Consider the following 17,226-nt stretch of genomic DNA (forward strand, 5'->3'; position numbering starts at 1 on the left):
TATTATATACTGTGACGTTTTAAGCCAGTATCTAATGGGTTAATTTCCGGTCGGCATATTACATACTGTAACATTTTAAGCCAGTAATCAACGGCGTATTTATAGTTACAGTCGGTATATAGTTTGTTATACCGACCATATTTAGTGGCTTAAAATGTTACAGTATATATACTGTGAAAACAACATATTAAGCCGTTATCTAAATGCTCGTAAATCGTGTCGTGGGCCTGTCGTAAGCCGTTGTCGCATGCTACGAAGTCGTACCGTGTAAATCCGCCCTACGTCAGAACATGGATAATAGAAGAGACTCGTCTATTATCCATGGTCAGAAAAAATGTCATAGCATTTTAAAACATGTTTTAAAACGCTGCAACAATCGTAAGTCATGTCGTAGGCCTGTCGTGAGCTTGTCGCATCACAGGTGGCCCAGACGTTGTTTGAGATTTACATACGTTACAGTATTGCGTTACGTTTTGAGCCATTTAAGAGAATGTATGAAACGGTTCGAAAATCGCTCCAAATTCAACTTGTAGTAAAGGATTTAAATAAAAGAAACTTACTTTAGTCTGCTCTTGTGTTATTTTGAAGTCCTTGTGGCAGCTGAGGCGTTCTAAAGTCGTTCTAAAGCCATTTTGACGATTTAAACTTTTCCAGGTTTGCTATCCATTAAAGTGAAATCGTCAAAATGGCTTTAGGACGACTTTAGAACGCCTCAGCTGCCACAAGGACTTCAAAATAACACAACAGCAGACTAAAGTAAGTTTCTTTTAATTAATTCCTTTACTACAAGTTGAATTTAGAGCGATTTTCGAACCGTACGCGTTTCATACATTCTCTTAAATGGCTCAAAACGTAGCGCAATACTGTTACGTATGCAAATCTCAAACAACGTCTGGGACAGCTGTGGTCGCATGTGACAAAATCGCATTTGTGAAATGTGTAGTACGTCATCACCAGATCAAATTGGCCAATCAGCATTTCGCGTCCACCTTTTGGACGCAGATGTCGATATTGCAAGCCCTAATTATGTTAATTATGGATTTCGAGTTTTTATTTTCATTTTCATTTTCCTTCGCTTCTTTCATTGCAAGTGTGATTTGTCCGCGAGAAAAGGTTTACTTGTCAGCCTCCCACAAAGTGATGTGATCTACGAATACACACTTTTCTGGTAAGATATCTTAGTACCGACTTAATTTTGCACGCAACTGAATTCGGGAATATATAAAGTAACAACGAACCTGTAGCATCGCACCTCAAATAACTAGATTTGTATTCAGTCAACATTTTCTGACGTCTATCTTGTTGTTGTATAAGATGTGAGTTTCACTTTTGTTTGAGCGATTCATTTCGTTTGTGTACGTGATGCAGTAACTGTTGTTTAACTGTAGTATGACATAATGGTTGCTTTCAATTCACGGAAATCCATCATTTCTCAGGCGTGAAATAAATGACCCTGTGGTAGTTTCCTTGCTTTTAGTCTTGGGCTACAAAATGTCTTGAACGTTTCCTGATCGTTTTTGGGAAGCTTCTGCAAGTACCGGAGCAGAAATTACGTAAAACAAAAGAAACAAAAGACAGAAAACAAAATAAGTCCAAATAAAAACTAAAGGCGGGGACACACTAGGCGATAATGCACCTGTCACTGTAAACCCCACCCCTCCCCCCACCCCGGGGAAACATGGGGCATGGGTGGGGTTTGTTGGGGTCTTTGACCCATTGCCTTGCTCGAGGGGGTGGGGGATTAATTCATTTTTGCATTGCCTTCCCAGAGAGGTGGGGGATTAGTACATTTTGGCCTTTGCTTTTCCCTGTGGGGTGGGGGATTAGTACATTTTAGTCTGTTGCCTTGTCCAAGCATGAAGGAGTAAGGAAACTTTAATAACCCAGTTGGAAAGGGGTCAGAATATGCACAGTAGGAAGTAGCAAGGATTGCCTACAGAACTCCTTAGCGGTTGAGACTTTTGTATCGTATTTTCGGTCTATGACCTCTTTAAAGCTTTGCTCTAATTACGAGCATGTCTTTTTGCGATTTTCCTCTTTGAAAAGATATGAGTGGTGCTTCTTTGAAAATTTGCCGTAGAAAAGGCTGGTTTTGTATCAAGTGCCAATTTTTTGACAAAACATGTTAAAGGTTTGACACTGCCGGGTGATACTGAGTCACAAAGAGCAAGATATCTTTGGGGATTTCATTCCTTTGCTTAAGCGCTGATTCCCTTTCTGCGAATTTGATGTCTGATAGGAGTGTCTCAATCAGACGTTTTGGATAGCCTCTAGCACGGAGACATGATTTAAATTTGTAAATGTTCTCTTCAAACGTTGTTCTTGAAGAATTAGTGCGTAGAACCCTTCAGGGCTTCGCCCTTGATCATGAATCCTTTTTTGACACCTGGTGGGTGGCTGGAGGAAAAATGAGTGTACTGAAAGGTTTCAGTCGGATTGAAGTGTGTTTTTATATCCACAATGGATTGATTTTGAAAGCATTCCCTTTTGTCATACAATAGTGTCTAGAAATGTGGCTTCAGTGTTTGAGATCTCAGCTGTAAATTTGGTGGTAGGGTGGTGTGAGTTTGCTGGTTTGATGAACTTTTCTATATCCGGTTTTGCTGACATCCCAAAACGAAAAAATGTCGTCAATGCATCGTTTCCAAATCATTGGCTTCATGATGCTTTTGCTCCGAATCTGTGTCTCAAGATCGGCCATAAAGATATTTGCAAAGGCAACGGCCATTTTAATACCCATAGCGGTACCGTAAATTTTTAGATGGTTCTTTCTGTTGAACTGGAAAAAATTTCACTTTGCGTATGAGTCTTAGCATTTCTTTGATATAGTTTGTGGGGATTCCAGGATTATTATTGTGAAAGTTTTCGTATGCTTTTCGTGATTCCCTCTTCCTGTGGCATATTTGTATATAGACTTGCGACGTCTATTGATACAAGGAAAGTTCGTTTTGCTCACTTCATCTCTTCAATGAAATTGATGAAATCTGTACTCAGAGTCTTTAAGTCATTTGTAAGGCGTTTGCATTCCTGCCGGAATAGTTGTAGACATAATGGACTGCTTTGTCTCCTTTTATGGTGGTGTGTCCTGAATGAAGCTAGAAAATTTGGCACTTGTTCCATGTGAAAATGTGTTGACAAGAAACTTTGAAGTATTCAAAAATAAAAAAAATGTCAGTCACACTTCTGAAAGTAATACTGCGGGTTTAGACAAGAGGATTTTTTGTCCCCTTTATGTGGGGATTATCCTCATTTTGGTAGGGATTAGACCCAAACATTTGTCCCCTGTATGTAGGGCATTATCGTTGTTTGGTTTTGCTTTGTGGCTAATGCCCCATGTTTCCCAGGGGTGGGGGTTTACATAGACAGGTGCATAAGTCGCTGCGACACGTCGCGGGGACAAGTCGCCGCAACAATTCGCCTTGTGTGACACGGTTAATTTCATTAAAATCATTGTCGCTGCGATCTTTCGCACGAATTCAAACCAGTTTGAATTCGTGCGACTTATCGCAGCGACAAAATTAGCGAAAGCAGCGTTGTCGCATCGTGTGTACACTTCTGGAAACAAGTCGCTGCGACAAAATTTAAATGAACCAATGGGAGAACGTCATATGGTCTACCATATTGAATGAGAAAACTAGTTGACATTCCCCCTCATACGAGATCACTGCGTGTGCACCGAACAGGCGTCGTGTCGCAGCGACTTGTTTTGCAAGTAGTACACACGCAGCAACTTGTCGCAGAGACATGTCGCTGCGACTTGTCGCGTAGTGTGTCCCGGCCTTAATCCCAAGTGACCAAAAACAAAATGCTTTCCGGTACCTGCAGAAAGACCCCGTTTTCTCCTCGTTAACTCGTGTTTACGAATTGAATCGAGATCGTTGTCCAACCTCGTTAGGAGAGAACCCCGGGAACGAGATTGGATCGTTGTCTTCTCTATAGATCTCTATACAATTATTCCGCACTTTCTGAAGTTTGCAAAACGAAACGATGAAACTAAATACTTTGATAGCGTAATTCGCGAAAAGAAAACGATTCCTCTGTTTGTGAAATCGGAAACGCTGCAATTTCAATTGTTATATAGCTAAATTTTTTCCCCCAACAGCGCGCGCTCTCATTAGTTACTTCGAGGTCACATGACATCTAACAATAAAACTGTATCCCGCCAAAAGTCTCTGAGCGGGCAACAGTGCAAAATCTATGACGTAAGAGGGTAACAGTGCACTGTTACCCGCGAATGTTGACCGACGACCGCCGTTGTTGTTGCCATTGCACGTTTTTCTTTTTGTGCTACATAACAAATCACTTAGTGACTGGTCCCTCGGGGAACAGTTTATTTTGTTTCCTTCGGCTGCATCTCGGGGAAACGTTGAGATTCTCGGGCAACAAAGTGAACTGTTTCCCTCGGGACCAGTCATTAAGTGTTTATTATTTAACTTCCGAATTTCCGCGGCTGTCTTATTTTCCTGAGTATGTTCATCTTTTTGGAGAGAGCCATTTTAAAAAGTCGCAACACGGTAGTTTCCAGAGTTCCCTCTTTGTTAATTAGCCTGAATTTCAGCTTCCTGCGGCTGGCCAACTGAGCACATATCCACATAACCTCACATAACATTATTGTTGTCAAGTGATGTCCCCCTCGAATATGGCAATTTAGGCAAATCTGTGAGAAACACATCAGTGAGGTCACATCGAAAGTTCTTCTGCAATGGATGTTTCCTGTCTCCAATATTTTTAAGGAAAACTTGTAGACGACCTTTCATTGTATTCATTCGCGTTAACATTGTTTTACAGTATGACCCTCGGCGGATCAAGCAATTGGCAATATTGCTGAATAGAGATTGTAAATAAATTACCTTCAGTTCAATCGCACCGTACCGTAAACGTTTCGCAAGTCCGGCTGTAAGTTAAGTGTGACATATCACTTGGAACGCTGGAGTTCCAAAAAGAAGGACAAACGTTAACTTTTGTATCAATACAATACAATACAACATAGATTGTAAAGATTCGAACCTTTATCTCAAGTGTGCTGTAGAAACCCCCTACAACTGTAAAGAACCGTCGAGCCGAATCTTAATTTACAACTGCCTCTCTGACCCGCGTTAGGCTTTCACAACGGCCGGTCATCGCGTGGCACTCTTAATCAAGTTCTACTCGAAAAAAGACCCTGTTCACAGGCTAGGAAAGCGACCACTTTAAATAAATGACTTTAGATATTTGACTTATAACTTGGATACAGCCAGGAGATAAGAGCTACTGAAATGTTTTATCAATGCCCTACATTAAGAGGCCATCCTCTATTTCAAAGTCCCGATTTTTCGCTCATACAAACTCTGTATTTGTTACCTGTATTAGGCGGCTAAGCCTATTACGCGGCTGCAGCCACCCTGTATCAGTTCTATGTTTGTCTTTCTTTGTTATTTTCACCTGTATTAAGCGGCCATCCTTAAATGGAAACTTAGCCACTTGTCATTTTATGCTCTATTTTATCGTGTTTAAAATGCGATCCATCATCACTGTAAAGAAATTTATATATTAAACGAGACTTACCTGGAAGTTGAAGTTTGATTGGAATTCTGGCAGTTATCCCCAAAACAGAGATTCCGCATGCTCACACGCTAGTCATATTTAAAAAAGGAAGAATTTCCACATGATGCCCCAGAAAAGTGATAGGTGCAGTTCTACGTGCAGGTAGGGCTAGGCTACAGGGAGGGTGTGTAATCTCTGCTCTGGGGATGACTGCTAGAATTCCAATCAAACTTCAACTTTCAGGTAAGTCTCGTTTATTTTATAACTGCTACCAGTCATCCCCTGCAGAAATTCCACGAGATTTCAAAGTCATGTGGCGACTCTACGACAAGCATAACAGCACCAACAACTTTATGGTGTAATGTGATGTCTCATAATTGACGTAATGACTTTGTTTCCAAATTGATGATACAAGTAAAAGAACATGTGCCGTCACGTGGAGTTAACGGGGAGAGAGAAATGCTTTGCCCAAACTGCCTCAATGCTACTGGTTTATAATAAAACTTATGAAATATGCAAATATTACTCCAACGTGCTGCTTTCATAATGGATGACACGTCTACATTCCGGGATTTTGCTTTACTGGTTGAGGCAGCCATTGTACTATCAGCCTTAAGGTGGTTCTGTCAATACCCGGATCTACCATGACAGTTCTAATCCAGCGAGATATTGTTTCGTTTGTGACTTTGTTGTGAGGCTGAATAAAACTAACAAGTAACTGTTCCTCATTGCCACGTAAGGATTTTGTTCGCTGAATGTAATCTTTCAGTGTAGAAGCTACCCAAATCTTATCATCCGCCGTAAACCTGGAGAGCTCTAGTGCTGGCTGTGTTTTCCGAGGTTTTGAATGTTTGACTAAATCGTGTATTTTGAATATATCGGAATGACCCCTGTTTCTGTCCATAGATCTAAGGTTCATATAACGAAGTGTCTGACATCTTTGCCCCGTGACCAAGGGGCATAACATAGCTAACTTAAAAGTTACAGGTTTAGTTATCTAGTGGCCACAGGCCTTTAAGATATGTAAGAACGATAGAGGTGTCCCGTGTTGTAGCATACCTGGGAAGGGCTGGTCGAGACTGGTAAACGCTGCACCAAAGGGTGAGTTCCAATTAGGGTATCGCCTTTTAGAATAACAAATGATGACAATGTGTTCCTAGAAGTATTAATACTCCTGTAACTAAGTCCTTTATCAAACAACTCTTGAAGGAATTCAGTGACACTGTTCACAGAAGGGTAAAGGGGACTGATGTTCCTGTTCCCTGCGTATGATACCCATTTATCCAGATACACTTGATATTGCTTCTGAGTATCCTCTCTTCAGGAACTGAGAATTGTCGCCTGAGCTCTTTCTGAGTGAGGTACGAAGATAGTTAGCACTCACGTCGTAACTACTCTTGGTGTTGGTGATGCCGGTGCAATGCTGTACCAACTTAGCTATGAAGCCATACAGTTGGATGGATTGTGCGGTCTAGATGTCTGACAGGAAATTCTATGCGATACTTGTTTCAACAGATTTCACTTTGTGAGAGCAGCTTGAAAAACCGCTTTACGGTTCTCATATATATATATATATATATATATATATATATATATATATATATATATATATATTTATTTATATATTTACCTGGAAGTCTGTCTTACAGTTGAATCCCGAAATTTGAGTTTCCTTGCCCGTCGGGCAGAGTCCGCTAGCCTGATCGCAAAATCCGCTGACCCCGGGCTAGCAAACACGACTTTCTTAGCACGCTGTCGGTAATCCATGCTTGAATGCAATTTCTTTTAAGTCCTGTGTCTATTTTGTGAGCAGAATACCTGGTGAATCTGCAAGATTGCGAACTAGAACAGCGCTTTTGAGTTTGGCATACCATGTGCTTTGTCAAGTGCCGCTATTTGCAGAATCAAAGAGTTTCTGATGTTGCCGAGAACGGCAAAGAAATGTACTAAATTATAAAACACATGCAACTGCGAGGCATGCAGAACCTTTGCTTTTGCTCCAAGTATATTATTCTGAAACACAGTAGCTGAGCAGGAAATAGGCACGTCGCAAATTTGTTTCTGAAAATCGAAATACAGTACCCTGTAATAACCTTTTATCTTTACAGACTTGCGTCGTTTTATGGTAATCGCATCTATTGAGATTATAAGTTCAAAAAGATCCTTTGGGTGAAAATAAGCTGAATATATTCGGGTACTTATTCAGTTAATTAACAATAGGCCACTTCGGAAAATACCATAATACTCTTTGTTTGTCCCGCCAAATTTTGCATAAGCATTGTTTCCAGTTTCTCTTGGGACTTACAATGGTCCCAAGAGAAAACAAAAACAAAGCTTATGCAAGATTTGGGGGTATTTTCCGAAGTGGCCTATTATTAGGCGAGGTTGAGCAAAATATCGTGACGGTCAGTGGCGAGCCGAAGCCGAAGGCAAAGGAAAATAACTGATCTGCGAGACACGACATTTTGGGATAACCGAGTTCAATAATTGTTTTATCATTCCATGACTGAGTTTGTTTTTCACAATTCCCAACGATTAAATCGCTTTCTGAAAGCTCAGGAAAGCGAACTGGCATTTTCACGCAGAGCGTGGTTTCAGTTGCACATGAGCAGAATATTATTTGCAGCAAGGCAGTTATTTTCAGGTCATGTGGTGGGCTCTCGGCCAATGAAAAGGAAGGAAAAATACATCGAATGACAATCAATTTTGTTCGATTCCGTCAGTAAATCGTCAACTCTAATTTTGCACCCTTGTTGATGAATTTACTGCCGTTTAAGGGCGACTTCACCTTAATGGAGATAAATTTATCTTTCCAAAAAGCTTTCTTCAATATTTCGTGATGCTAAAGGTCTTTCTTGTTTGTTTTTCAAGCTGCAGAATATTCGTTAAACATTCCAAACACTGAGCACGGCAACATTTCGTAACAAGTTCTTCAATTTGGAAATTACAGAAATTTGCCAGCCCGACTGAAGTCTCTTCCAACATGTCGAAACTATTAATTTCCTTTCGTATACCGCTGATTGAGCAAAATATCGTGATGGTCAGTGGCGAGCCGAAGCCGAAGGCAAAGGAAAATAACTGATCTGCGAGACACGACACTTTGGGATAACCGAGTTCAATAACTGTTTTATCATTCCATGACTGAGTTTGTTTTTCACAATTCCCAACAATTAAATCACTTTCTGAAAGATCAGGAAAGCGAACTGCCATTTTCACGCAGGGCGTGGTTTCAATTAGGCATGAGCAGAATATTATTTGGAGCAAGGCAGTTACTTTCAGGTCATCTGATGGCTCTCGGCCTATGAAAAGGAAGGAAAAATATATCGAGTAATAATCGATTTTGTTCGATTCCGTCAGTAAATCGCCAACTCTAATTTTGCACCCTTGTAGATGAATTTACTGGCGTTTAAGAGCGATTTGACCTTAAGGTTACTTCCCACCTTCGCGGGTGCCCTTCGGCAAAAACATGGTACGCGCGCCACTTTAAATGAAACCCCAGCAAACTATATATCATTAAAAAGCTTAATAAATGTACTTTGACCTTTAAAAAAAGGTTTCTTCAATATTTCGTGATGCCAAGATCTGCCTTGTTTGTTTTTCAAGCTGCAGAATATTCGTAAAACACTCGAAACACTCCGCACGGCAACATTTCGTAAAACGTACTTCAAGTTGAAATTTCAGAAATTTGCCATCCCGACTGAAGTCTCTTCTAACATGTGGAAACTATTAATTTCCTCTAGTATACATTCTCGTATACCGGTGATTACTAACTGGAGTCCAACTATTAATTGCACATGACCTGTCGCGATCTGACGTGGGCAACGCGAGAGCTAGGGACTAATCGCCCGAGGGTATGAAATACACTCGCGCTTGCTCGCATTTTTCTCGGGTTCTCCGTCCAGTCGGCAAACTCATAGGCAATAGTTTTTAACTTCTGAAACACTTGAGTGGTTCACTGATTTCTCCCTAACTTATTTTGATGAATGAAAAAGGATTTGCTGGACTGTCGAATTATTGGATCTTTGCATTGAAACTTTGTAAGATTCATTTAACGTTCTCCAAACCACAGTAGCGGTCAAAATATCTTAATTAAGGAATGACCTGTTGGTTACTACAATGAGATCATTTTGGGTATGTCTACACTATAACGGATATTTGTTTCGCCGAAAGGAAAAAGCATATCGGATAGGGCTTTTAATTGTTTACGCATAGCAACGTTTTCGGCGCAGTTTCTGCGAGAGAAGGACTCTGCACCGCTTCAACTTAAAATCAATCTTTATGTATTGGATAGGCTTCTGTGCAACTTTTAAACTTGTTTTGTCACCTCACCTCACCTCTTCGCGCATAAGGCCTCAACTTGTTTTGTAAGCCAGGCAAAAGTCGTCGTCACAGAGAGAGTAATGGAACTCTTTCCCTATCTATCTTTAAAAAACCCGTTTCAGTCATCAAAGCTTTGAAAATTATTTCCTTGTTCTCTTCTTGAGAACATGTTTAAGGGTAGCTTTTCAGAATGAGCAAACCATACTTTCTTTTCCCGAAAGAGGTGAATTAAACGAAATCCGATTATTACATTTATTCATTTATTTTTGTTTTAGGTCCTTTTCGCCATTGTGGCATTGCTTTATTATCATTAACTCGTGATGTACTTGCACCCTTATCGTGATGAGGAGTTAAATCATTTCAAGTGTTTGTCTCTGGTTTTAAATGAGTTCCCAAAGGCTTTACGTCAGACTTTTAAGACAATGTGGGACACCACCATTGGGCATCGCGCTGGCTACCAGCTTTGGGATGACTCCACTGCTGTGAGAAATCTCTTTGTCTCTGAAGAAGGAGGAACAACTAAAGTTCCTACCCACCAGTCGTACAATGGATGGGATTGCACCGCCTTATTCCAGGCTACCATCTTTGCAAAGTCCTTCAGAATTCATTCCAAAACACTTAATGATTTGTATGTGAAGCCCCGAGCTGTTCCTCATGGAAGTTTCCATGGTTCTGTATTGAGCCCAAAAGGAGATAATGCCGAGACCTTTGCACTGGCCATTGATCAGCTTCGGCGTTTGAGGAATGCAGTTTGTCATTCTTCTCGCTTGGAGATGGACAAAGCAACATTTGACCAGAACATTCAGTACGCTAAAGAAGCGTTCAAAGCTCTAGGAATTCCAACAGCATCGATTGATGTTATTGGAAGTTTGACTGCATCTGACTTTCCGACAACAGAAGTCCGTAAGTTGGAACAACAGCTAAGGGAAGAGAAGCAAACATACATAAAATGTTTAGAGAGCAGAAATACAGATATGGAAAAGATTGAGGAGTCCTTAGCATCCATAAAAAAGGAAGTGGAGAGCCTCACTGCCAACAAAGAGGTCGCGGAGGGCTTGAGGATGCAACAGGAAGATATAAGTGAGTTAGGGAAGGAGATCCATGAGCTAAAAAAGAAGGAAGAGGAACGATATAAAGAAGGAGAAAAAACAGGTAAAACACTAGGACAACCGTTTTCAAACCTCTTTTTAAAAACAGCCGGAGATAGCAATAGGCATGACAAACAACACACTGTCTATTAAAATATGACAAAAAGACAGACAGATATTCCATGTATCTCGCGTGGTTAAAAGAAAAACAAACAACACAAGTCACATAAAGATAAACGAAACTGTTACAGTACCGCTCGAAACTATTTTTGCATTTGCTATGGTTCTTCCTAGGTCAAAATGCGGATTCAATTTCCAGTTTGACCGAGATAAAAACCTCGTCTACGGCAAACAAAAGCCGAGGTTTCACCTAGGTTTTTCCGTTGATTTACTCCGCTTTGTTCGCTTTGTTTTCCACTACATAAGGCAGGCTTAAGTTTTTGAAATTGCCACAACTGTGACATTTATAAAACTGCGTGTTTGGAAATTGATGGGGTCGAAAAGTGAAGCCAACATACAGTTTCCCAAGTCGGGAGTTTTAAATCATTTCCTTCGTTTCAAGCGTTGTAATTAAATAGTTTCTTTGTTTCGAGCGGTACAGTAGTTATTAAATTTGCTCTACATCTAAGTTAATCAAAGCCAAAGGTCAATTTCTGAGATGACGTCACAAACAAATTTTCTTTCTTTATTTACGTAGTTAGTCTACTAACTATGTTTAGTATAACTAGATCATTTATGTCATGACGAGGAGTTTCTGCAGGGACGTCATCTTAGGAACGTGGCCAATATTGCACAAGGTCTGTCTTCATTTAAATGACTGCAACTGAAGTTTGCTACTTCTACAATGCATTGAAAAGGAAACGGGAAATATGCCTGCTGTGGGTGTCAATTTACCTTAATTGCGAATAACATTTTCGGTTATGCGCACAAAGTTGAAGATGATATTTGTTTTTACTTCTTGATATCTTCTCTCTCAATAACGAAAAAATGGATATTTACAAAAGATTAAGGAACGTCTACTTTGTGTTTTACTTTTGCATTACAAAGACATCAAGTCAACAGTCCCAGGATCTGTTCTGCCTTCAATGATTCCAAACTTCACTGGTCGACGGAGTGAATGCCAAGAGATCGTGGATCTCGTGAGTTCCGAAGGTACCCGAATCGTGACGATCTGGGGTTCACCCGGATTCGGAAAGACATCGGTTGCTATAGCGGTGGGGCACCAACTGCAGTCTCGACGCTTTCCTGTTTGTTTCCTTTCATTACGAGGACTTCAGACAAAGGCACATCTGACATCGAAGCTTTTCAGCATCGTAGGGCAACCCACCCTGAGACAGAGATCAGAATCTCAGCCTCTGTCCTTTGAAGATGAGCTAATTGAGACCCTCGGCAGCATTTCAGATTCCAGCGTATTTATTCTTGATAATGTAGATGATCTACTAGAGAGTGGCTTTCCAAATGTAAAAGATGACGTCCTGCAACTATTTGAAGAAATTCTCACGCGAAATACAAAGATAACTCTAGTGGTGACGACACGAGAATCATTTGAATTTATCAACTTGAATTTCCAAGGGCACAAATCAATAAGAATAAGGTCACTGGATGACACCTCATCTCGTACGTTAGTTCATGAATTGGTGCCAAATGCTACTTCCGATGACTGCGCACAAATTGCCCAAATATGTGGTTGTGTGCCTCTTGCAATGAGGTTAATGTGCTCTCTAGTTTCTGAAGATGATGTTCAACCAAGCCAGTGTTTGATTGAGTTCAATGAGTCCACAACAGAAAGTATCGTCGACATCTTAGACAATCCAGATTATCCAGCTAATCAAAGATTGCAGTTCTTATATGAAAAGTCCTTCCACAGACTTTCTCCCGAACAAAAAGAAGCATTTGTGTCTTTGTCTGTTCTTCCGGGATGTTTCACCACGACTCTCGCAGCAGCTGTATTGAATGTTAGAAAGTGCAAGGCCATCACAATGTTGAAATTACTCCAAAGAAAATCCTTTCTCGATTCAAACTCCCAGCCTGGAACATTCATAATGCATAAGCTTCTTCAGTCATTTGCTAAAGAAACAGGACATCAGCGAATGGAAGAAATAGTAGCAAATGCAAAGTGCCGTTTCCATGCGCATTACATCTCTCGTTTCGACAAACTGAATGATGAGTTTCTGAATGGTCATTCCATGGATGCATTCATTGCATTCTATGAAGAAAAACAGAGTTTTTTAGAAAGTCTAGTAGACGGTTGCACAGATCCCAGGATAGCCGAGAATGTTTTTAAAGTTTTGATTAAAGCAGAAATGTTTCTGGACACGTTGTTTTGGTGTTCTATGGAATCTGACAATTTTGACACTATCTACGATTCGGCCTTAAAGTCAGCCAGTGCTCTAGGGAATACACATTACCAGAGGCGTTTACTAGCTTCTAAAGCATTTAGTGAAATTACCTGGGGAGCAGGAGGAAGTTCAATGCAACTTCTCGAGAAGGCATATGAAATCCAGTCAAAATCTTGTTTAGTTTCTGATGATGAAAGGAGTAAATATTTGTGTTACTTTGGCATCTGTCAGCTTGTTAACGGCGAGGTTGAGAGCGGGATACAGTGCCTGCAAGAGGCTCTTTCTTTAATGCGTGAAAGTGGAGAGCAGAAAATTCTAAGGCTCGTTGTTAACCAAGTCATGGCGGTCTACTATCAGTTCTTGAACGACCCATCTACCTCGACTTACTTCTATGACAAAGCACGCAAGGAATGCAATTCTGCTGCGGACGAGCAACTGATTGTTATTCCACCTCTGGAACGCAAAGGAAAAAAACCAAAAAAAGGCAAAGAGCTTCAAACAAATACTTTTGACTCGGGTAATTATTGGCCATTGCAATTCCTAATTATATTTCATATCAGGAAAGCAGCAAAGAACTTCTTTGACACTGACACCCAGCAATTTGTAATTAACCCTGCCCTTCGAATGTTAAATGATCTCCAGATAAATTCCAAAACCCCTTTTTATTTGTTTCATTTTTGCGGTAATGTTATGGTACTTCTGGGGTCAACATTCACAGAAGAGGGAATTGTTGGATCAGGTTTCGAAGAATCAGTCGCACGTCACCAAGCAACACTCGAGCAATTCAAACATAGCTCTTCAGGCCCAGAGGAGAACGTTGATTCAACCGTGACCCGTCGTTCTCAAGAATGCAATCACCCTCTTGCAAAGATCTACCAAGACTTCGGTAATTTGCACCACCACAAGAAGAACTACTCAAAGGCTCTTTATTTCAAGACGTGCGCTCTTGATATCCTATTGAGAACAAATAAACAAAACGCAAATGCATTCTTAGCCAATAGCTACCATTCACTCGGGGTGACACAGCATTCGTTAGGTGATTTTACCTCTGCTCTGCAGTCTGATCAACGGGCATTAGATTTGCGAAGAAAGTTGCTCGGAGAAGATCATGCAAGCACAGCTGATAGTTACCATTCACTCGGCGTGACACAGCATTCGTTAGGTGATTTTACCTCTGCTCTGCATTCCTTCCAGCGGGCATTAGATGTGCGAATAAAATTGTTCGGAGAAGATCATGCTATCACAGCTGAGAGTTACCATTCGCTCGGGTTGACACAGCATTCGTTAGGTGATTTTACCTCTGCTCTGCATTCCTTCCAGCGGGCATTAGATGTGCGGATAAAAGTGTTCGGAGAAGATCATGCAAGCACAGCTGATAGTTACCGTTCATTCGGGGTGACACAGCATTCGTTAGGTGATTTTACCTGTGCTCTGCAGTCTCATCAACGGGCATATGACGTGCGAATAAAGTTGCTCGGAGAAGATCATGCAAGCACAGCTGATAGTTACCATTCACTCGGGGTGACACAGCATTCGTTAGGTGACTTTACCTCTGCTCTGCAGTCTCATCAAAGGGCATTAGATGTGCGAAGAAAGTTGCTCGGAGAAGATCATGCAAGCACAGCTGATAGTTATCATTCACTCGGGGTAACACAGGATTCGTTAGGTGATTTTAGCTCTGCTCTGCAGTCTCATCAACGGGCATTAGATGTGCGAATAAAATTGTTCGGAGAAGATCATGCTATCACAGCTGAGAGTTACCATTCGCTCGGGTTGACACAGCATTCGTTAGGTGATTTTACCTCTGCTCTGCATTCCTTCCAGCGGGCATTAGATGTGCGGATAAAACTGACCGGAAAAGATGATGCAAGCACAGCTGATAGTTTGTTTTTATTCTGGTTAACAGTAACCTGTGTTTGTCATGAACGGCTGGAATTTCTTTGCCGTTGAAAGACGTAACTTCTGAGAGTAAGAGGACAAAAGAAAGGAGATAAATCACATAACCAAGGGAAGAAAGTCACTATTTGGCTTTTTTTTTTTACTTTGGAGAAGATCTCTCATCGGATTTAGGAATGCATTGATGAGTGGAGATCTCTCGGGTTGTGCTGGATAAATTCACCTCCGGTTGGCCTCCAATGACTACAGCAAGCTTTGATATTCAGAGAAAACGATTTGAAACACCAATAGTGAAACGATCAGATCATGTAACGCCTTTGTTCAAGACTTTACATTGGCTCTCAGTTGAGAGGAGAATTCAATTCAAGATCCTCATAACTTATAAGACCCTGCATGGACAGTCAGCAAACTATTTGATGGCTTTAATTGACGAGTATCATCCGTCTTGAATTTTAAGATCATCGTCACACCCCTAGGGGCACCAAACGTCAATTTTCGGAAAATATCTGTTCGGAAGACGATTTGAGATCTAGAATTTGTGGAACTTTTGTTGTAAAATGTCTTGCTTGCCTGCCTGTCCTAGGCTTTTCGAACCTCTAAAAAATGGTATAATTGACCATTTTTAACGGATTTTTTACCCTAAAAAGGTCACCTAGAATTTTCAGGAGCCTTTTTTCTGGCTGAAGTTTTGATCCCTACAATTTTCGGATCACTTGGGGATAAAAATATGCCTATATCTACCGTTTAAATACCGGTATGTTATGTCTAAGTTGTTTTGAACAACATTCTCGTTGGGTGCCCCTGGTCACACTTCCTACTCCATCCTAAAAAGATTAGAACTGACTTTTATGGTGGCAGAGCTTTTTCGTTCCCAGCACCAAAACTATGGAACTCTTTGCCTGAGAACATTTAAAAAGCGAAGACAGTTAACTGTTTTAAACCAACTTAAAACGCATCTTTTTGGAGAGTCCTTTTTATCATTGATTAGATAGGGTATTTATTTAGCGACAAAATGGTTGTAAGGCGCATTGATCTGTGGGAATGCGTCATTCAAGAACTATTTATTATTATTAATAGTCGATTATGCATTCTAATTCATTTTGCATACATTACAATGTGGTAAGTTAGACGATCCGAAGGCCTGGCCAGATAATATTCCTCAAACTCGTGCCGCATTTTAAAGCGTTGTTTCGTGGCATGACTTTCAACTTATATCTCGGTCGGAAAACTGGTACTAAGACATGTGATCAAACATGCGGCGAACATGTGAGCAGGCCCCGGGCGGGAGGGAGGGGGGGGGGGGTACTCTCTTTAATGGCCTATACGGGGAGGCTCCGCCCGAAAAGGGTACCTTTTTCACGCTTCAGGTATATAAAAGGGTAGAGATTTCACGAGTCGAAGTATATGAAAGGATTTAGGAATTTAAAAGGGCCTTTCATTATATTCCCATGGAAGGTATACGAAAGGGGTACCATTTGTCAATGGAAGGTCTACGAAAGGGGTATCTTTTCTACCAAAAATGGTTTATAAAAGTGTAAGGGGTCGGACCTCGGGGCGGAGCCTCAGTCGCCGTAGCTCCGCTATTTTGTGCTCTCATCGATGGATTTCGGTAAATTTAAGGACGGTGCCTACTAATTCAAATGTATTTTTGAGCGGCTTACTGACTATGCGGGAAAAGCAGATCTTAACAAGTGTTACTGAAATCCAAAAAGAAAAGTGGGGGTAACCACGCATTTTTCGAAGATAATTCATCAACAATATTTGTAAAAAGCTTTAAAAGATAAAGCAATGTATGGCGTTCTTTTCCAGATTCAAGCTTAATTATCTCTAAAAAAATACGTGGTTACCCCCAATTTTCTATTTGGATACCAAGAGCACTTGCTAAGTTCTGCTTTCTCCGCATAGTTTTGAATCGCAAAAACAATATCCCTGCATTAATAAACACCGCCGATAGGCAATCCGAGTATCTCGAGATGCGCAGAACGTATGCGCAATAGTAATAGTAGGCACCGTCCTTAAACGCTTCGACGGTAGCATTTATCGAAATCTGAGGGAATTGT

The 17,226-nt window shown here is 40.8% G+C and overlaps 1 protein-coding gene across 1 annotated transcript; it reads left to right on the top strand.

Moving 5' to 3' along the window:
- The first annotated feature begins 869 nt into the window (after window positions 1-869).
- On the top strand, window positions 870-16,441 carry LOC137984900 (uncharacterized). Its single transcript, XM_068832238.1, has 3 exons — window positions 870-1,168; window positions 10,119-10,995; window positions 11,979-16,441. Exons 2-3 carry the CDS (start codon window positions 10,164-10,166, stop codon window positions 15,218-15,220), a joined length of 4,074 nt encoding a protein of 1,357 aa, XP_068688339.1. The 5' UTR covers window positions 870-1,168; window positions 10,119-10,163; the 3' UTR covers window positions 15,221-16,441.
- Window positions 16,442-17,226: the final 785 nt, after the last annotated feature.

Source organism: Montipora foliosa, chromosome 14 (assembly GCF_036669935.1).
Source record: "Montipora foliosa isolate CH-2021 chromosome 14, ASM3666993v2, whole genome shotgun sequence".
NCBI lineage: Eukaryota > Metazoa > Cnidaria > Anthozoa > Scleractinia > Acroporidae > Montipora > Montipora foliosa.